Here is a 23,040-nt window from a genome sequence, read left to right on the forward strand (position 1 = left end):
TAAATTTGGGTTGTAAACATTTTTGAGGTAGTGCTTGTTCAAGTTCGCTTAAGTGTTCACTTAGCCCAACACGCGGGTTGAGCTTGAGGTTCGGCACCCGGGCAGCCTCACCCAGCGTCAGGCGCGCGCATACAGTAGGTCCGCAACCCCTAGCCTACCACGAGGCAGCCCGCGGGACTAGGTGGCCGGGCAGCGCACACGGGCAGCACCGACACTGCGCATGCTCGGCGCGTCGGCGCAGGTTTGCGCAGCTGAGGGGGCAGCACCGCAGCGGCGTCCGGGGTCTCCCGTAGGGCTGACGCTCCGGTGTTCGCATAATCCCCTGCTTCGGCTGGCAACGGGCGTCCCTCCACTCCCCGAGTCCCCGGCCGCCGCCGCCACCCCAGCGCGCCCCGATCTGGCCCCCTGCCCCGCGAAGATGGCTGCCGTACGCCGGGCCCGCAGTTATTGCCGCTGCCTGGTGCGCTTCTCCGACCGAGAACTCTGCTAAGCTCTGCTGCAGAGACAGGCAGGAGTAGACACCCAGACACCCAGCACCCCTCCTCCGGGGGGCGGTGCAGTGGGGGCACGGAGAGCCCCTCGAGCGCAGCAGGCCGCCCCGCCAGCATGGTAACCTGGCCAGGGAGCTCGAGGGTGGACGCCGCGGGGCGGGAGCGCGGTGTGCAGGAGGGGCCGGGCCTAGGGCTGGGGGTCGGCGGGGACTCTGGGAGGAGCGGGAGCTTCACGGCCACCACCCGTTAGAGGGCCCTGGCCTGACAGGGAGTGCGTCGGGGGGCGGGGGTTGCCAACCCTGGCTTCTCCCCAGGGTTCCTTCCTGCTGCGCCTCCCCAACCCCCGCCGGGCTCGATGTGAGGAGGAGGGTTTGCAGGACAGCCGGGGAAAATGTCCCTTCTCGGCTCGCTGAGTATGTTGAACCAGTCTCGGTCCTCTCGAGGGATTTTATCAGAAGCATTGAGCATAGATTGAGGTGAGCTGTCACAGCGCCTGAATTCGGAAGGGAGCTCTGGTAAGCGGAGACACTTGTTGATTGTCCTTCTGCCGAAAAGCCAGGCCCACCGACAGGCCCTGCCGGCACCTTGAAGAGCCCTGGGTGGAGGACGCATTTACCCCGCGAGGCGTCAGTTCCCTGGGTAGTATGTTGGCAGGTGGTCCTGGCGGAGTGGGGTTGGAGGGTTCGTCTCTGCGGCGTCGGTGCGGTGCAAATGGAGAGACTGAGCTAAGTTGCAGAGTTTGACAGCGCAGATTCCATGGGACTGTTCTCTACTAGAATACGTATTCTCTGCCCTATGCCTTCCTTTGGTTTAGAATAAATTGTTCATCTGAGAAACTAATCTGTGACTGGGGCTTAAAGAATCAGGGATGAAATAATTCCAAACGAATTAATTTATAGTAGACTCAAATATTTATTGCATAAATGAATGGCTGAATTTATTTTTATTAAATTAATCTGGAGGATAGAAAAGGCGTCAATTGCCCCTGCTCCTAAACTCTCAAAAGTAGTTCTCTGACCAGGATTAAGCACTTAGCCTTTATGGGTTTATTAATCCCACCTGTGAAACGGGGGTAACATGATGAAGACATGGGCTACTCATACACATGAACTACTCAAGTGAAGGTGATATTTAGGTCAAACTCGATTATGAAAAATAAAAGGAAAACTTCCAAGTGGTAACTGAGGCCCTACTTATTTCAAGTAGTAGTAGAATTGACCAAATGTCAACTCAGCCAGATCCCAGATACAATAGTTTGTTTTTGTGATCATACTGTCAAAATCAAAGTAAGAGTGGTTTAGAGTTCCACTATAATACAGGGGAGAAGAAAGGTGCTGTCTATATTACACTTCTCCCATTTCCTTTCCTCATCCTTCAGATACACATTATCCACATGACATTTTGTCAATTCAACCAGTATTTTTGAGTACCTATTATCAGCCTGGCATAGTGTGAGACTCTGGTACAATACTAGATCTTCAGTATAACCAAACCTGCAAGGTGATTTATGATAAACTTTTAATCAGAGAATGTCACATATGAAAAGGGACCTCAGTAGATCATCATATCTTTTTATTGATGTCCCACAGACATGACAGCTGAGGCCTAGACGGGCCTTTACGACAAATCAAACAATGTGTTTGGCCTTATGGTTACAGAGGTAACTGAGATGTGTTCCTGTCCTCGATGCTTTAACTCTAGTAAATGAAACAGCCAACCTCAGTACAAATGTTGTCATAATAATAAGCACAAGTGTTATGGGAACACAAAAGAGGCCATTAGAAAGGTTGAAAAATGCTTCTAAGATGAACCCTGAGCTGAATCTTGAAGCGTGAGAAGAAATAGCTAAGTGAGGAAGAAGGCATTCCAGATAGAGCAAGCAGCTTATGCAAGCCAACTGGACAGAGCAGGGGAAGCTCTTGAAGTCAGTTTAGAATGACTACTAGGCAAGAGTTAGAAAACTGAATTACAAAAGATGCCCCACAGAGCTCAGGTCCCCCCCCCCCATTACCTCTACTTAGAGTTTACAATAATAAAGCAGACTCTTACTTGAGAAGAGAGAGAAATACACTTCTCAGTGGGATTTATACATTCAGTCTTTCATTACATACTTTCCTGCTGGTGGTGTTCTTAGTAGGAAAATCTCCCAACTTGAAGAGACTAAAAAGCAATGTATTTGACAATACATTAATCCTTAAATTTTCCATTTTTCTAGAAATGCATCTGAGTTCCTGATCTCATTTATTTCTTCACAGATATATGCTTTACAGTGTGCCTAGCATTTTACCATATACTAACTGCTTCAAGTATGAAAGGCACCTCTGCTTTGAGTCTGCTTGCCAGAGATAAGATAGGAGGCAAGGCTAATTTATGTTCTGTAATATAGTGCAAGTATATCTGGTAGCTGTGTTAAAGACGTGTGTTAATATAAATACCGCCCCCCCACCCCGTCCTGCCCCGAAATAACATATGACTAAAATTTGCAATTGTAAAACTTACCATCTTTGGAACTAGTAAAATTAAATGGGTTTTATTATTGTCTAGCTAACCTTTAAGGTCATTTCCCTGATTGCCACATTTCTTTACAGTAAGTGTGGAGCAAGTTTCATTTGCTAATAAGTCTATTAGCTAACAGACTGAGCTGAGGCAACATGCCATTTTCACTGGAAGGTAGGATTTAGTTTAATTTAGCAAACATTTATGGAGAACAAAAGGATAAAATGAAAGTCATCTGACTGAAACCTCTATTAAGTTCCAAGTCACACAGTAATTCCAGTCTAGCTTTATTCCACTGAAGCCAATCCAATATATAAAAATTTAATTTATAGACAGATAAAATAGAAGGGGTTTCTTTACAAAAGCATTTACTATTAAAAGTCTGACAAAGAAGCTTTCCTAGTACATATAAAATACACAGAAGTCTTATTTGCATAGAACACATTTAATAACATGCTAGCTGTATAAAAGAAGTGACATCATCTTATGGACTATATTCTTTTTTTTTTTTTTTTTTGAGACAGGGTCTCACTCTGTTTCCCGGGTTGGAGAGCAGTGGTACAATCTCGGCTCACTGTAACCTCCATCTCCCAGGCTCAAGCAATCCTCTCACCTCAGCCTCCCAATTAGCTGAGACTACTGGCGGGCACCACCATGCCCTGGTAATTTTTGTAGAGACGGGGTCTTGCCATGTTGCCCAGGCTTGTGTCAAACTCCTGGGCTCAACCAATCCTCCCACCGCAGCCTTCCAAAGTGTTGGGATTATAGGCATGAGCCACCATACCCTGCCTGAACTATATTTTCTTAAGTGATCCATGAAACAAAAACTATCTGCTACAGCCAGGCATGACTGCACAAGCCTGTAGTCTCAGCTACTCAAGAGGTGGAGCAGAAGGATCTTTGGAACCCAGGAGCTTGAGGCCATCCTTAGGAGACTCTGTCACAAGAAAACAAATTATTTGCTGAACTCCATAGGACAACTAAATGTTACTGTTTTCTGAAATAAAGTTGTTATTTTTAGCCACCTAACAATACATTTTAAACTAGAGCCCAGTGAATTTGTTTATTCTACAGTATCAAAAAAAATTCAAGTATCAAGTTATATCTGATTGGCATTGTTAAACTTACCTGTGAAGAAGATATCTACAAAGAAGCAATGTTGTATTTCATTAGCATGAAACATTATAGTATTTTCTGTTTTAGTACTTGTAGAAGTTTATGGACACTAAAATTATTTGGGCTTTTTGCCTTAGACTCAATTATGTTTAGAACATCTGTCACAGCACCTTGTCAACTGCATTCTAGAACATTTCTCCTCCTGATGGAAAATACAACATGACCTATGAGGTAGTCTTACAAAAGAAAAAAAAAAAATCTTGGCAAAATCTAATCTAGCCTCTCAAGATCCAGCCACAATTTACAGAAAATAAGAGTAAGAGGTCAAAGGAACATATTTATTAAAACTTCAGCAAAATCTAGCTTCTACAGAAAAATGACCCAGTTTCATCCCAAATAAATTACAAGAAAAAGAGAGGATTATAAAAGACTTGAGACCTATCAGTCAATTACAATGTGGACTTTATTTGAATCTTGATTTCACAAACTGAAATATATGTATTTTACATATGACATCTTGAGAAATATGAATACTGTGACTTGGTATTTGATATAAGGAATTACATTAATAATTATTGAAGTTGGGTCATGAGTACTTAGGGATTCTCTTTAAATATTTTTCTCCTAAAAACTTTTAAAATCTTGTAGAACTAAAAGAATACTAAAGATGTTCCTGTTTTATTTCATTTTTTTCTAAGAAGAAAAAGTGAAAATAATTTTTCTTTTTTTCTTTTTATTTTTTTTCTTTCTTTCTTTCTTTTTTTTTTTTTTTTGAGATGGGGTCTCTGTCGTCCAGGCTGGAGCACAGTGGCTCTATCTCTGCTCACTGCAACCTCCATCTCCCAGGCTGAAGCAACCCTCCCTCCTCAGCCTTCCGATTAGCTGGGACCACAGGCATGCACCACCACGCCCGGCTGATCTTTTGTATTTTTAGTAGAGATGAGTTTTCACTATGTTGACCAGGCTGGCCTTGAACTCCTGACCTCAAGTGATGCTCCTGCCTCAGCCTCCCAAAGTGCTGGGATTATAGGTATGAGCCACCATGCCTGGCCAGAAGAAGAGAAAATAATTTTTATTACAGATTATCAGTAGTTATGTATATTAATGAAGGATTTGGCTTCATTTACCTAATTAGATTAATCATAAATCATTTATGAATAGTAATAAACTTGAATTGTTACTTTTTATGACACAGTTGGCCCTCTGTACCTGCAGGTTCTGCATCCTGGGATTCAACTGTGGATCAAAAATATTTGGGGGAAAAAAAAGCAATGCAACAATAAAAAATAATACAAATTATGAAACAATATACTACAAGAACTATTTACATGGCATTTACATTGTATTAGGTATTATTAGTAACCTAGAGATGACTTAAAGTATATGAGAAGATGTGCATAGGTCATATGTGAATATGGCATATGAGGGACTGGAACACCCAGGGATTTTGGTGTCCTGGGGGCTTCTAGAACTAATCCCCTGTAGATACTGAGGGACAACTGTAATTAAATTGATTTTTGGATGGACGCAACTGATGTTAAATTTGGCAGGGGCGGCGAGGTGGGGAACGTTAGGATTCACGATAACGTGAGTGCTGTGGTTTGGAGTAGAGAATATGCTTTTCAGACTCATTTTCCTTTGGAAATTAATAGTCAGGTCTCAAGTGCACCCTACAGCCTTGCTACTCTTAAGTGGGCAGTATGGTACTAAATAGCAAGTGGCTGAATGGGAAATGTAGGTTACAGAGGGCAACTGGTGTGTGTATATTTCTGATGTTATTTGGGTTTTTTTCCCCTCAGGCAGAAGCTGAGGAAGATTGTCATTCTGATACTGTCAGAGCAGATGATGATGAAGAAAATGAAAGTCCTGCTGGAACAGATCTACAGGCATGTTTCTTCAATTGTATCTTTGATTTTTATTCCATTGTTCCCATACATATGCAGAAATTGATCATAATCATGGGTATTTGTAGGTTATTACTGTTTGCATTGAATTTAACTGTTTTCTTACTGGTTTGTAGAATACTTAAACTATGTTATGACTTTGTGAAAAGAAGTATCAATAATGGCTGCTTGTAGTTTAACATATGGGTTTAAAGTATTCAAACTAAGGCTTACACATGACTCAGAACCCATAATCTTAAAAAGATTGATGGGTTTGACCACCTAAAAGTTTAAAACCTGTGTATAAGAAAAGGCAAGGCATCATAAATAAAGTTAAGAGAAATAGCCAACTGGAAAAACTGTTTACCATATATGGGCAGAGGGTTCATCTTCTCATTACATAGAGCACTCATATATTTGGAGGAACAGAGGATAAAAAGATATGAATGGACTGTTAATGGCAAAATAATACAAATGGCCATTAAATATTTGAAGCGATAATTAGCCTCATTAATAATTTAATCAGATTGGTGAATAATGTGTGTTGCTATCCAGGCTGTGAGAACACTCATGCAGTGTACATGAAAATGTACATGCTACAGCTTTCTGGAGGGCAGGCCGGTAATATGTATCAAAATGAAAAACATGCATTCCCTTGATACAGCAATTCTGCTTCCAGGAAATTAATTTTAAGGAAATAGTGGGGAAAGTAAGTAAATATGCAAGTATAAAGATGTTTGGTATAACATTGTTTATCTGGAAAAACATCATACAACTTAAATATTCGTTACCTGTTATTAAGTAGTGATACATCCATACAGTGAAAACACTACAGCCATTTAAAAGGATGAAGTAAATATGCATTAAAAGAGAAAAAAAGTTACTATAACTAGTTAAGTGTGTCTCACTGCACTTGTAAGGTTAATAATTGGAATGGATCGTCTAGTAGACATTGAATACTACTAAAGATTCTGCAGGTCAGAGATCTGTGTGTAACATGTTAAAAGCATAGCAACAAAGCAGTGTACAGAATATAGAGAAAAATTAATTTAAAACCTTCTAGATATGTCTTTTTTTTAAAAAAAAAAAGGAAGCCAGGAATAACATATGCAATGGCTGCCTTTGGGCAGAGTGTGTAACCCAGTTTGGGTTCCCCAGGAAGCAGACTAGGTGAAGACTGCTATGCAGGAAGTTCGTTAAGGAGTACTCTTGGGATCAACACCTGTGGAAGGGAGTGAGGGAAACAAATGGGCAGGGAGAAGACCAGCTGCAATGCTGTCTTAATGGACTGCTTAGCCATCCTCGAGGGAGTTCTGAAGATGAAATACCCTTTCAGGGCTGACCTGATTTGCAGAGAGCCAAGCCTTTATTAGCCATTGATCAGTCATTGGGTGGGGATTGAGAGGACAGTGTGATTTTGCTGAGGCAGTACCCAGAAGGACTGATAACTCAAGTGTTTTCAGATAAAACTCTCAGCAGTTTGGGTAACAAGTTCTTTATTTCTAAAAGGGAATTTGGGCAACACACCAGAGTCTACCTTATAGGGTTTACTTTTTATGTGCTTTGAATTTTTTTTTTTTTTTTTTGAAATGGAGTCTCGCTCCGTCACCCAGGCTGGAGTTCAGTGGTGCAATCTCAGCTCACTGCCAACCTCTGCTACCCAAGTTCAAGCAATTCTCATGCCTCAGCCTCCTGAGTAGCTGGGATTACAGGTGCCTGCCACCACATCTGGCTAATTCTTTTTTGCATTTTTAGTAGAGACAGGATTTTGCCATGTTGGCCAGGCTGTTCTTGAACTCCTGACCTCAGGTGGTCCACCTGCCTTGGCCTCCCAAAGTGCTGGGATTATAGGCATGAGCCACTGTGCCTGACCTTTAAATTTTTTAAATAACAAATATTTGAAAAAATATTTTCTTTTTGAAATACAGAATGTTAATTAAGAGAAAGACTTCAGGCTTACCTATAGAATTTTTGGCAGCATTCTTAATATCTACTAGATGATATAGTCATTAAAAAATTATTGGAAGCTTATAACTTCAGCCTGTAAGTGATGGCTTATATTTTCATCCTAATTAAAATTCAGTTCTTTAATATAATTCGACTTTTGCTGTGTTGATATGTATTTTATGCTAATTTCTTGATTCTTTAAGTTTTGAGCAGAAAATTATTTTAAAAGATAACATGTATTTAATGGATATTTAATAATTTAGAAGACTGGACTTAGAGTAATAAGTATATACATGGAAGTAGGTATTGGACATATTGGACATATCGATACATTGTTCCAGAGTTGAGCTACCCTTCCTTGATGAGTCCTAAAATGCTGTTCTCCCGGTAGGCACAACTCCAGATGTTCCGAGCTCAGTGGATGTTTGAACTTGCTCCAGGTGTAAGCTCTAGCAATTTAGAAAATCGACCTTGCAGAGCACCAAGAGGCTCTCTCCAGAAAACAGCAGCAGATACCAAAGGAAAACAAGAACAGGCAAAAGAAGAAAAGTTAAGTATTACAGATGTTGTAACAAATTACCTTTTTTAAAAATTTTATTTTGGCACATGGACATTTTCACTGACACAGTAGTCATTAAAACCAGATTTTTGGGACATAAACACGTATCTTGTAAAATAAAAATTTTGACTAGTATACTATTTCTCACAATTTCTTCTAGGTACTTTGGATGGTACCACTACTCCTGCACGGCTTTTTTCTCTGTAGGTACACTATCTTCATTGAGCTGTCTTGTTAATTTATAGACCTCTGGGATTCATGTGGTTTCTAAAAGATTGATGTCTTTGAATTTATTAACAGAACCAAAAAGAAAAAACAGAATTTTCTGAATTTATTAATAGAACTGAAAAGATTGCTCACATGTTAGTGTCTTTCCAGAGGTCCTAATTTCATGCAGTATTTTGTTATATTTTGAGTTGATCAGCTTACAATAATGCATTAATCTTTTTCTTATTCTGGGAAATTTTGAAATATTTTCACACTGATAATATTTTGAATGCTGTCTAATATTCATATCTCTTCTGGTACTTACACAGAGCAGGCACAGCATACCATTTCATTTCTTATTCTTCTTCTTCTATAGAGGCTGCCATCTTTTTACCATCAGACCCAAGTTTGTGTTTACAATTAGTCATTAAATAATTGGCATTACCATAATGACTTATCTTCTATCTCCTCTTAATTTGTATTTTGAAATAATTACAAGTCCATAGGTATAGGGAAGTCCGGTGTACCCTTCAGCCTTCTCCGATAGTAACAACTTGCATAACTATAGTACAATATCAAAAATGAGGAAATAGACATTGGAATAATCCACAGTTTACTTAGATTTCCTGGGTTTATAAGCACTTGTCTGTGTGTATGTGTATAAATAGTTGTTTGCAGTTTTATTACAAGGTAGCCTCATGTAACCGCCACCACAATCAAGATACAGAACTGTTTTATAGTTATATACTCCTTTCCCTAGTCATTCATAACCACTGACAACCGCTGGTCTGTTCTCCATTTTGTAATTTTGATATTCCAAGAATGTTGTATAAGTGGAATCATCCAGTATGTAACCTTTTGAGATTGGCTTTTTTCACTAAGTATAATTCCCTCAAGATCAGTCCAAGTTATTATGTATCAGTAGCTTGTTCCTTTTTATTGCAGAATAGTATTGCATGGTATGGATGTACCCCCAGTTTAACCATTTATTGGTTGAAGGACATTTGAGTTGTTTCCAATATTTGGCTATTATGAATGGAGCTGTGGAAATATATGTGTAGGTTTTTGCGTGAACATAATTTTCATTTCTCTGGGATGAAACCCCAAGAGTGCAGTTGCTAAGTTCTATAGTAAGTGCATGTTTGATTTTAAAAGAAACTGCCAAAGTGTTTTCTAGAGTATCTTATATTAAGTTCCCACCAGCAATGTGTGAGTGATCCAGTTCATCCTCATCAGCATTTAGTGTTGCTCTACTTTTTAATTTTATTTTTATTATTTATTTATTTTAAGGCAGAGTCTCGCTTTGTCGTCAAGGCTGGAGTACAGTGGCGTGATCTCAGCTCACTGCAACCTCTGCCTCCCGGGTTCAAGTGATTCTCGTGCCTTAGTCTCCTGAGTAGCTGGGATTACAGGCCCCGCCAGTAATGCTGGCCTAATTTTTGTATTTTTAGTAGAGACGGGGTTTCACCATGTTGATCAGGCTTGTCTCGAACTCCTGACCTCAAGCAATCCACCTGCTTCAGCCTCCAAAAGTGCTGGGATTACAGGCGTAAGCCACCATGCCCAGCCAGATTGCTAATATTTTCAATGTTGTGTTTTGGAAGTTCTTTTTGTATTCTAGATACAAGTCTTTTATAGAATATGTGGCTTGTAAATATTTTCATCCTCTTAACAGGGCATTTCACAGAGCAAAAATTTTTAATTTTGATGAGGTCCAGTTTATCAATTTTTCCTTTTATGAATGGTGCTTTTGGTGTCAAATATAAGAACTCTTTGCTGAGTCCTAGGTCTCCAAGATTTTCTTTGTTTTCTTTTCTTCTAAAAGTTTTATGGGTTTTACATTTAAGTCCATGATCCATTCAAGTTAATTTTTATGTAAAGTATGAGGTTTAGGTCAAGGTTCATTATTTTGCCTATGAATGTCCAGTTATTTGACACAATTTATTAAAAAGGCCCTCCTGCCACCCATACTAATTTTTAATGCAGGTTTTCAAAAATTTTTATTTTATATTTTTATAGGCTCGAGAACTCTTCCTAAAAGCAGTAGAAGAAGAACAAAATGGAGCTCTCTATGAAGGTAAGAATTCAGAGCCCAGGTTCATATCATCATAACATTTCTGAATAATGACTCTGTTATTAACCATATTTTTTTTTTACTATAACATATTTGGTATAGAACATCAGTTTTCTTAATACATTCTTCCTTCAGTACTCATTGGAAATTGGTTCCAGGAGCCTTTGTAGCTACCAAAATGCTCAAGTCCCTTATATGAATGGTCTAATATTTACATATAACTTACTTATGTAAATAGTTGTTATACTGTATTTTTTTGTTTTATTTTAAATATTTTTGATCTGCAGTTGGTTGAATCAGAGAATGTGAAACCCATGAATACAGAGGGCCAACTATATTTGAAATTGTTTTTTAAGAAATGAAAAATAGAAATTGTTTTTCTATATAACCTGTCTTTTTGCAAAAAAATATTGCTGGGAAACATCATCATATTGGTAGGATAAGCAAAATAACTTTTTTTTTTACATTTAACTTTAGTTTTTCTTCATTAATATAGTATTTAATATTGTTAATTTTACAATATGCTCTTTTTATAGGTGAAAATTACTTCAGAGGATGGGAATATAAAGGATAAATTGAGGAAAAAATACATGTTTTTCTTTCTAAGTTCCAATTTACATATTACTAACAGAAATATGTGGTAATATATGTGTCAGCTTTGTGTCTTTTATTAACCCAATAGAAATGTGTAAATAAAGTGATAGGACTATTTACCATATTAAGTTTGTAACTATGCTTTCATTTTGTGATAGCAAAGATAATAATTGAGGCATAGGAAAAATCCTTGTGCTTGAATCATTTGAAAATGCCCCAAAAGTTACATCATTCAGAGTTACTGCATTTATGTGCAAGTTTCTTCTAGTGATAATTTTCTTTAGATTTTTAGAAAGGCCCAATTGATCAAGTCCCTGTGCAGCCTTCATTGGTTTGTGAAATTCGCATCTCCACTTAGTGTATGGTAATTCATCCAGAATGATAGAACATGGCAGAATATATTGAATTATAAACTTCTTTGTAGGGAAAAAGAACTAGTCAGCCTCTACAGCTCCAAGTTCTACTGGTGTATCTCTGTGGGGAGAGTTAGTGAATATTACAGCTCTAAACTACTTGTCTAGATTTGTAAAAAATAAGTTTTGAAGATTGCTTGTGTAAATAAGAGGCAGCTGGGCTAAAGGAAGTTAAATTTAAAGGATAATTAAACAAACAAAAAAATTATTATTTATTCCACCCTGTAGGAAGCATTTAATTTTCCTCAACTTTGTGTCTTAGAAAAGTTTGCTTAGAAGTGTTTTTGGCCAAGCGTGGTAGCTGATGCCTCTAATCTCAGCACTGGGCAGGCTGAGGCAGGAGGATCGCTTGAATCCAGGAGTTCAAGACCAGCCTGGGCAACATGGCAAGACGTTGTCTCTACAAAAAATTTAAAAATTAGCTGAGAGTGCTGACTGATGCATGCCTGTAGCCCTAGCTACTCAAGAGACTGAGGTGGGAGAATCACTTGAGCCTGGGAGGTGGAGTCTGCAGTGAGCCAAGATCGTGCCAACTGCACTCCAGCCTGGACAACAGAGTGAGACCCTATCTTAAAAAAAAAAAAAAGAAGTATTTTTGTTGGCTATAACAATTGCATCTTCAGAGCCCAAAGAAAGACAACTATTTAAAAATCATGATACATAAGAGGGTGAGGAAAAAGATGGGAAGGGCTAATATGTAAGAGTAAAATACAACATCTAAAGTTTAGGGAAAAGTTTCTTTCTGAGCAGTAAGGTTTGGAAATAGTTTTGTGTCACTGAACTACTGTTGCATGTAGAAAAACAGAATTTGGCTGATTGTAGAGAAAGTTACCAAATTAAACCACAGTTAAGGGTAATCAAAGGAAATGACAAAAATGTGTGGTCATAGCTAATTTAGCTTTATTTCTTCTTTTAGCCATCAAGTTTTATCGTAGGGCTATGCAACTTGTACCTGATATAGAGTTCAAGATTACTTACACCCGGTCTCCAGATGGTGATGGCGTTGGAAACAGCTAGTGCGTATATAATTTGATAGACAGTAATGCATAGAATTTGTTAAAGTTAAGCATCTTTGTCCTGTTGACTCTTAACATAAGATGGTGCTAATTCTATTAAGCTCTATACTCTTTAGTATATCTTTGTTTATAAAGTTGTAGAAATTTTTTAATTAGGGAAATTGAAAGATTAAGACATGGAAATGCACCTTTTAAACAGATACAAAAATAATGAAAACGGTTTAAAAAAATAAAAGCAGTAGTTACTGAAAGGAGTAAATTAAAGGACACATTTCAACTTTCTGAAACCTATTTTAAGTAGAAAGTTTTAAAATGTAATTAGGCTAAATTTGGCAAAATGTTAATAATGGTTAAAATTGAGTGATGGGTTCATGGGATTTTATTACACTAGTTTCCTTTTGTATATATTTGAAATTTTACATTTTAAAAGCTTCTAATTTTATTAGGAAAATGCTGAACTATAAAAGTCGTTATTATTCTCTTAATGTTTTTTAGTAGAACATTAAAACTCGAACATTTATTTAAAAACACAGGTGCTAATATATTCCTAAAGGAAATCATATTTGAATTATATAGTTGCCACTTGCATCAGAGCCATGAAGTAGCGCTGGTTTTGTGTGGATAAAGATCAAGAAAACATAATTTTAAGGCAATACTTTTGAAGCTGTTTGCAAGACAATTATAAAATTGTTTTGGTTTAATTCCACTGTCTTCCAAAACTCAATTTGCTGATATTAGAAGGGAAGGGGGTCTGTACCCATGAGAGAATGTCAGGTTAAAAATAGACAGTACAGAGAAAAAAGTTTTGGTAATGAATTATTAGCTGTTATATTAATATATTCCCTCTGTCATGAAATAATTGTCACCTTTATTGATAACATATGCTTATTGCCAATGTTTTTTAACTGCATATGGTATTAACACTTAAGCTTTGAATAAGTCATATTAAAAACATCCCAACGAGGTCAATATTAATAGAAGTGTTTAAATTTTCAGCTAATAATATTGTTCACCAAATCAGAGTTAACAGTGTGAGGTAGTTCATACTTAAAATGAATCACTTGGGTTTTTTCTAAACCTTCTTTATATTTGGGTAGAGTTGTTTAGATTCAGCTCTTCGCCAGTTTTGTAAATGTGTGCCAGATGCTGTTAAGAAAGATTATATTAAAATATTGAAGAGGCATTTCTTTTCTTTCCCATTTTTTATACAAACCCAGAGGCTACGAAAGTTCTTTAAGGATTCATCTTTTTTTTTTTTAAATAAGATCTGATAAGCCCTAAAAGTTTGCCTTTTTTTTTCTTTCCTGTAACATGTTTGTAGAATAGCCATTGAGTCCATCTAGCCTCAGCCACACTTATATTTTGTTGTATTATAAAATGCCCTTCGTGGTTTTTTTTTTTTTTTTTTTAAGTCTGCATCACTTGAAACTTCCTGGTTTTCTAACTTCGCCTTCATCCAATCCTCTTTGTAAGTCTGATCATTTTTAAGGTTTACCTTCAGTAAAAATAGAAAGCTCAGACTTTTTTCTAGCACCCTTCACTACATATTTGCATATATTGATAGATGATTTGTGAACCCTAAGATGTTTTGAAAGTAGGTATTTTCCTCTCTGAAGGTAGACTGATAAGGCAAATCTGTTAGAAAACTCTTGGCAAGTAAGTACCTCAGATGACATCTGTAGATTTGGTTTTTATCCAGTTAGAATAAATTAAGGTTAAAGAACATATTACGTTAAGATTTTTGAAATCATTTGAAAGTTTTCACTAACTCATAAAATCTCTACGTTACAATAAAATTAGTTAAATCTCAGCACCTGTATCCAAAAATTCTAATTCTTTCTGGATGATAATTACTGAAGCTTTTTTCTTTGAAAAACTGGTATGGTATTCCTTTGTAAGGCAGGAGAAATTCATCACATTTAAAAATGTATCACATGTTGAATAAGCTTTAGGTGACTTTTTGTAAAGCAAATTTGAAAATGCTATGAAAAATCAGTTCTAAACTATACGCTTATAGACTGAGGCACTTAATTTATTCACCTTCCTTTTTTCAGCATTGAAGATAATGATGATGATAGCAAAATGGCAGATCTCTTGTCCTACTTCCAGCAGCAACTCACATTTCAGGAGTCTGTGCTCAAACTGTGTCAGCCTGAGCTTGAGAGCAGTCAGACTCATATATCAGGTGTGAATACTTGTTTTTTATAACTCAGTGAGAAATATCTTAACCTTAGATTAAAGATTTCCAAATTTATAAGGTCAGATAATTTGCCAGATAACTGCTGCTTTAGTTCAGAATATGATGGAAGATCTAGTTATAATTATCATTTGCATATACTATTAAGCTGTTTTGTAGTTTTGTTTTGTTTTTTTTGGGACAGAGTCTCACCTTGTCACCCACGCTGGAGTGCAATGGTGCAATCTTGGCTCACTGCAACCTCTGCCTTCCGGGTTCAAGCGATTCTCCTGCCTCAGCCTCCCAAGTAGCTGGGATTACGGGCGTGTGCCACCACGCCCTGCTAATTTTTTGTATCTTTAGTAAAGACAGGGTTTCACTATGTTGGCCAGGCTGGTCTCAAACTCCTGACTTCACGATCCGCTGGCCTCGGCCTCTGAAAGTGCTGGGATTACAGGCATGAGGCACCACACCCAACCCACTAGTAAGCTGTTTTAAAATCTAAAGCAGAACAGTTTGTAGTGCTGTTGTTTAAGGATGCCATACCTTTTTCAGTAAAGATCTAACAGGGTAAGTCTGAGTTGTTGAGGTAGCCCTAAGAAAACTGGAGGAATACTAGTATCATGAAGCATTTCAACCATGTTGGACAATTGTCCTGAGACAGGCTGAATGTTTAGAAATTAATGTATTTTTGGCTGGGCATGGTGGCTCATGCCTCACCTGTAATCTCAGCACTTTGGGAGGCTGAGGTGGGAGGGTCACTTGAGGCCAGGAGTTCAAGACAAGCCTGGCCAACATGGTGAAACCCCACCTCTACTAAAAATACAAAAATTAGCTGGGCGTGGTGGCGCATACTGGTAGTCCCAGCTACTTGGGAGGCTGAGGCCGAGAATTACTTGAACCTAGGAGGCAGAGGCTGCAGTGACCTGAGATTGCGCCACTGTACTCTAGCCTGGGCAACACAGCAAGACTCTGTCTCAAAACAAAAAGAAAGAAATTAATGTATTTTTAATATGTTAAATATTGTTTGGCTCGGGGCTTTTTCAGAGGAGAACAATTGAAAGTTTTCAAGGAGATGAAAATAACTTTAGTGTTAATAGATGCAATATGGATCACACACAGTAGATTATTTTTGTAAAACATTTAATATATCTGGTATGAGGGAAAATAGTGTTTTATAAAAAGTAGTTTTAGATCTATACTGAAAAAACAAAGATATTTATGTCTTGATGTTAAGAACCATTCATTATTATTATTGAGTAGCTAAATACATTCGTGCTTCAGCTCTGAGCAATACAGAGGGTGTCATTTATAAATTTCTAGGAAGGTATAAATGTACTGGGAATGTGGTTGTGACAACAGAATGACATACAGAAGAGTCGCTGAAGGCTGATTTTCTTTTGCAGTGCTGCCAATGGAGGTCTTGATGTACATCTTCCGATGGGTGGTGTCTAGTGACTTGGACCTCAGATCATTGGAGCAGTTGTCGCTGGTATGCAGAGGATTCTACATCTGTGCCAGGTACTAAGTTTTGTTTTTGTTTTTTAAACAACTCAGGCAACGGTGAAAAGAAAGATGCTCCTTTGCCAATTTTGATAAAATTACTTGATTGGTATTCTGAGTTAAAGCTTAAAATAAACAAGTTTTGTTAAGCTCTACTTAATTTTCTCAAATAACTTAGAATTTAAAGGCTAGAATATGCTGGGTTTCTAGGGTATAGAATAATATATAGGACAGATGTAGTAACCCATACTGCTTCCATAGGGTTTGCATGCCAGCCTAACTGATTTGGGAAAAAGAATTATATTAGAAAAATATATTCAAGTCATCTTTATAGTAACTGTAAATCCATTGTGGTAATGGTTTAGAATAAAACAGCACTCGAATTTTCTTGTGGCTCATTAAAAGTTATTCTATATTTTGAAAATTTTTCTATGTGTGGGAAAGGATTTTATTCAATAAATGGTGCTGAGATAACTGGCTAGCCATGTGCAGAAGGTAGAAACTGGATCCTTTCCTTACACAATACACAGAAATCAAATCAAGATGGATTAAAGACTTAAATGTAAAACCTAAAACTACAAAAACCCTTAGGCCAAGGCGGACAGATCACCTGAGGTCAGGAGTTTGAGATCAGCCTGGCCAACATGGTGAAACCCCATCTCTACTAAAAATACAAAAATTAGCTGGGCGTAGTGGCATGAGTCTGTAGTTCCTGCTACTTGGGAGGCTAAGGTAGGACAGTTGTTTGAACCCAGGAGATGGAGATTGCAGTTGTGCCAGCAACTGGGTGTGTCCAGCCTGGGGGACAGAGCAAGACTCTGTCTCAAAAAAAAAAAAGAATAAATAAAATTTATAAGGAACTTAAATTCACAAGCAAAAATCAACCCCATTAAAAAGTGGGCAGGCCGGGCGCGGTGGCTCAAGCCTGTAATCCCAGCACTTTGGGAGGCCGAGACGGGCAGATCATGAGGTCAGGAGATCGAGACCATCCTGGCTAACACAGTGAAACCCCGTCTCTACTAAAAAATACACACACACACAAAAATTAGCCGAGTGAGGTGGCGGGCGCCTGTAGTCCCAGCTGCTCAGGAGGCTGAGGCAGGAGAATGGCGTGAACCTGGGAGGCAGAGCTTGCAGTGAGCCCAGATCGCGCCACTGCACTCCAGCCTGGGCGACAGACTGAGACTCCATCTCAAAAAAAAAAAAAAAAAAAAGTGGGCAAAGGATGTGAACACTTTTCAAAAGATATATATGTGACAAACAAGTGTGTGAAAGAATTCTCAGCATCACTAATCATTAGAGAAATGCAAATCAAAATCACAGTGAGATATCATCTTCCACCAGTCAGAGTGGCTATTATTAAAAATAAACAGATGCTGGTGAGGCTGCTGAGAGAAGGGAACGCTTCTGTGCTGTTGGTGGGAATGTAAACTAGTTCAGTCACTGTAAAAGCAAGTTTGGCGATTCCTCAAAGAACTTAAAAGAGAAACCAGCGGCCAGCCGCGGTGGCTAACACCTGTAATCCCAGCACTTTGGGAGGCCAAGGCGGGGCGGATCATGAGGTCACGAGATCGAGACCATCCTGGCTAACACGGTGAAACTCGTCTCTACTAAAAATACAAAAAAATAGCCAGGCCTGGCGGCATACGCCTGGTAGTCCCAGCGGCTGATGAAGCGGAGGCATGAACCCGGGAGGCGGAGCTTGCAGTGAGCCGAGATAGGGCCACTGCACTGCACTCCAGCCTGGGCGACAGAGTGACACTCCGTCTCAAAAAAAAAAAAAAAAAAAGGAGAGAAACTACCATTTGACCCCAGCGATCCCATTATTGGGCATATACCCAAAGAAATATAAATCATTCTGCCATAAAGACACATGCACACGCATGTTCGTTGCAGCACTATTCACAATAGGCTGACCTGGACTCAAGCCTAAACGCCCATCAGCAGTAGACAGGATAAAGAAAATGTGGTACATACATGCCAGGGAATACTACAAACCCATAAAAAAGAATGAGATAATAACTTTTGCAGGCTGGATGTGGTGGCTCATGTGTGTAATCCCAGCACTTTGGGAAGCCAAGGTGGGAGGAGCAGTTGAGCTCAGGAGTTTGAGACCAGCCTGGGCAACATGGTGAAACCCCATCTGTACAAAAAATATGAAAGTTAGCTGGGCATGGGGGCGTGCGCCTATAGTCCCAGTTACTTGGGGGACTGAGGTGGGAGGATTGCTTGAGCCAGGAGGTCGAGGCTGCAGTGAGTTGAGCCATGTTCATGCCACTGCATTCCAACCTGACAAAGTAAGACCTTGTCTCAAAAAAAAAGAATATTCTTTGCAGCAACGTAGATGAAGCTAGGGGCCATTATCCTAAGTGAATTAACATAGGGATAGAAAACCAAACACCGCGTGTTCTCACTTATAAGTGGGAGCTAAATGTGTAGGCACACATTGACACAAACAAGGGAACAATAGATACTGGGGCCTACTTGAGGATGGAGGGTGAGAGGAGTGTGAGGATCAGAAATACCTATTGGGTACTATGCTTATTGCCTGGATGACAAAATAACATATACACTAAACCCCCATGACACACAATTGATCCATAGAACCAACCTGCACATGTACTCCCGAAACTAAAAAGTTAAAAAAAAAATTTTTTTTGCTATGCAAAGAATAATTCTAGTTTAATATAAGGTCATTTGAGACTAGTCTGTCATGGGCACCTTATATAAAAATATATACTTAGTCCTTATATAGAATTTTTAAAAATAACTTTTGTTCTTAAAATTCAGATGCATTATTTTAAAATTAATTCCATTTGGAATCTTGTAGTTTTCATAAAATGTTTGAATTTCTTGAAGACTCTTTTTCACAATTCTGTGTGCTATTTAACAAGTACCTATTAAACACCTAGTGAATTGCCACTAGGGTCTCTAGCACTGTTGTGTCAACCTAAATAACAAGCAGAGAGACTCTCTAAAAGAAATTTATTTGAGAATAATACATTGCAATGGGAATACACATGCCATATTAAACTATTCAGGGAAACAAAGGTTTTTAAAGGAAAAAATGAGGATTACATAATTGTTTTGAAGTAATCTTTGACTACAAAGATCAGTAACAAGGGTGATGCCAGTCTGAGATTGGACAGGCAGTTTCTTGGGCAGATGTCCTTGCAGCAAAAATATTTTTTGTGTAAGGTTGTGATGGCCTTTGTGCAAAGTTGTGTTTTTTATAGTCTTTTTTGTTAACCATACTTATTATAGAAGCCTGAGAACCTTCTCTTCATGGCCTTCCGCAGCTCTCTTTGTAAGGGTTTTCTTAACATTAGTGACTCCGTGATGGCCTTTGTGCAAAGTTGTGTTTTTTATAGTCTTTTTTGTTAACCATACTTATTATAGAAGCCTGAGAACCTTCTCTTCATGGCCTTCCGCAGCTCTCTTTGTAAGGGTTTTCTTAACATTAGTGACTCCATTTTTATTTTAACAACTTTCATATTTTCCCCTTTTGATCAGTATCTTTCTCTGATCAGTCATCCTGTAGTTAGGTTTTGACATCCCATAGTACCAGGATAGACGGATCCTGGTTGCTAATCTCATCCCATGTTGGGGAGATAGATTAATGACTAGGAGTCCGTGTCAAAACCCTTTTAAAGTGCATTTGGGCAAGAAGGGACGTTTGAAGGGAATGACTCCCAGGCTGTGTCTACCTGGATTCCATTATTAAGTTTGATTTTTGTCTGTTCCATAGTCTTTTGTTACTCAAAATGCTGGGCCAGCATTATTGTTAGGTGTGATACTTCTGCAGAAATTTAACAAGTAACAGATACAAAGTTAATAGTAATATATAATTCCAATTTGCATAATGGTTTTGAGCCATGAACCTAGGCTTAAAAACCACTAATTGAGTAGATCCATGACCACAGGGGATTAGGTGAGACCATGTAATCATGCGATCTGTTTTCTTATTTTGTGTACATGGGTCTCAGCTTTATCAGAGGGATTTCTCTAGGTACAGCATGTAGTACTAGTGATAGCACAGATATTTTCTTTTTTAACCAATGAATACTAAAGGATTTCTTGGGTTAGGTTCTGTTAAGTTACCAGCAGAAGCTATTGATTATGAAATTTCAATTATACCATTATCCTGTCAAGTGAAAAAAGTAGCATTAAATGGGGGTAAAAGTCTTATTATGAAATGGTTCTGGTGTCATGGGAAAAGCTGTCTACAGCTTTCACAAAAACATCAGCTTCTCCTCCTAATTTATGTTTGAATGTCTCTGGTCATGACATTGTTGTGTGGCTCATAGATCAGGCATGAGACTTGTTTCTTAAACTTTGAATAGTTTCAGCTTACAGGGCTTTAGGAGCAGAAGTTTTTGTTTTTAGTTGGAGTGTTGCGGTCCAATCCTGAGGGAAACTAAGAGAATTCATGAAACAGTCCAGTGTACGTGTGGATAACAACAGGTATATTGTAGTTTTTTTTTTAAGAAATTTTTTTCCTACATTGATCATATAGGAATTTCAGATTTAAAAATCTCTTAAGGTTAGGAAGTCAAAGACAGGTAGACTTTAGACTTCACTTAGGGTCTTAAGGTTCTTGGGCCTGCTGGGAAGTGACAGGTTTTACTCAGGATAAGGCTGAGAACTCTTGAAGCCAGATGTTTTATGCACATTCTTAAATATGACATTTTCAGTCAAAGCCTTGGTAATATAACTAATGTTTCTAATTGTGTCCTCATATAAAGAGAGTAGATTTTTATTGAACTTATATAAATAAAAATAATATGAATAGTTTCTGAATTTTGGAGAAATCAAGTAGGGAGAAAAAGCAAATGGTTCCACGTTTGTTCACCAAAGTCTACTGACATCATAAAGACATTCTCTTCATAATTTACATCAATTTTATGTAATTTTTTGTTTTGCTGCTTGATCTTTATTAGCAGTTCTATGAACTCATGAATTTATTAGAGTTCTGGAAATTTTTATTTAGTCCATTGATCTTAAAGTTACCAGAAATCTTTGTTCAAGAGTACTGCTAGAGTCTTTTCCATGAACAGCAGCTTTGGACTGTAGCTGATTGCAAATGTTTTTAGGGAATTCAAAATAATAATTGTGATGACAAAAACTTAGAATAGCCATGTAAAATTTGGTGAAAGTTCTCAGTTGACAAGGAAATGTAGTTATTTTTAGTACATGTAGCATTTTAAGATAACCAGAATCATGACTGACAGTGTCACATCAGGACTATCAGACTTTTATATAAATTTCATCAAATCTTTAGAATACTCACATTAATAACATCTATACAAATACAACTTTAGAAAATTTTTGATATAATAGAAATTTATAAGTAATAGCATACTAGATTTTTATGAGTTTACATAGTTTTTGAAACATTTATATCAATAACATACCCATAAATGTAACTGAAAGAAGATCTAATACTTATTATTTAGCACTGCCTCCTGTACAATTTACCAAGTGAGGTTAATCATTTGATATATCTACAGGATGAGAGATACATTCTTTGAGGCTTTCCAGGAGCCCAACTAGAAAATCCCAAAGTTGGCTGGGTGTGGTGGCTCACACCTGTCATCCCAGCACTTTGGGAGGACAAGACAGACGGATTACCTGAGGTCAGGAGTTCGAGATGAGCCTGACGAACATGGAGAAACCCCTTCTCTACTAAAAATACAAAATTAGCTGGGCGTAGTGGTGCATGCCTGTAATCCCAGCTACTCGGGAGGCTGAGGCAGGAGAATTGCTTGAACCCAGCGGAGGTTGCAGTGAGCTGAGACCACACCATTGCACTCCAGCCTAAGCAACAAGAGCGAAAATCCATCTCAAAAAAAAAAAAAAAAAAGAAAATCTCAAAGTTATTTTTAGATTGGAAGGCCTTAATTTAGGATCTTGATTCTGGGGAAACCTGCCAGAGATGTCAAAGGTTCAAAACATTTGATCAAAACAAAATTGCTGGCTACTGTGAAGTTACTCATTTAACCATACTGATAATCAAAAGATCTTAAAAGCAATGCAGAAAGTTACATGGATGTAAAAGCCTTAATCCTTTTAAAGCTCAGTTTTCCTAAGTAACCAAAAACCTAACAAAGAAAACACAGGTGTTATATTGATAGAACATTAAATTTTTTTTAGGCCAGTTGCCAAGAAGATAAAGAAATACCTTTTGTAGAGTATTTGCTTCTCCTTGTGGGAAACCTATTTAGGTAACTTGGAAGTTAAACCTGATAAAAAGGGTACTTGAATTTAATTAGGGACAGGAAGTGTCCAGGGTTACGTATCTACATTAGAGAGGAATATAAACAAGAAAACTAGTAACTTGCTCTTAAGTAGCATAGGAAGTTTCCTGGTTACATGGAATAATTCAGATACTATGTAAAGCCAAAAGTACAGAATCAAGTTATGTTGGAGGAAAACATTGCTCTTCTAGACCTTTAAACTAAACATTTCAGGCCGGACATGGTCACTCATGCCTATAATTCCAGCACTTTGGGAGGCCAAGGTGGGAGGATTGCTTCAGCTCAGGAGTTCAAGACCAACCTAGACA

At 38.1% G+C, this 23,040-nt stretch overlaps 2 protein-coding genes across 5 annotated transcripts in view; both read left to right on the plus strand.

Annotated features, from left to right (window-relative positions):
* Positions 1-23,040, plus strand: part of FBXO9 (F-box protein 9) — a 37,146-nt gene that overhangs the window by 3,159 nt on the left and 10,947 nt on the right. The window contains exons 1-7 of one of the 4 annotated variants that reach the window (XM_073006065.1): positions 214-609; positions 5,903-5,989; positions 8,325-8,481; positions 10,717-10,776; positions 12,697-12,796; positions 14,851-14,981; positions 16,379-16,493. In XM_073006065.1, the coding sequence (XP_072862166.1) occupies positions 607-609; positions 5,903-5,989; positions 8,325-8,481; positions 10,717-10,776; positions 12,697-12,796; positions 14,851-14,981; positions 16,379-16,493 (653 nt within the window). In that variant the 5' untranslated portion in view covers positions 214-606. The other 3 variants (XM_073006068.1, XM_073006067.1, XM_073006066.1) reach the window with 3 other exon arrangements.
* Positions 203-490, plus strand: LOC140708890 (uncharacterized). The gene has a single exon (XM_073006069.1). The coding sequence runs from the start codon at positions 221-223 to the stop codon at positions 488-490; it is 270 nt and encodes an 89-aa protein (XP_072862170.1). The 5' UTR covers positions 203-220.

Source organism: Chlorocebus sabaeus, chromosome 17, assembly GCF_047675955.1.
Source record: "Chlorocebus sabaeus isolate Y175 chromosome 17, mChlSab1.0.hap1, whole genome shotgun sequence".
NCBI classification, from domain to species: domain Eukaryota; kingdom Metazoa; phylum Chordata; class Mammalia; order Primates; family Cercopithecidae; genus Chlorocebus; species Chlorocebus sabaeus.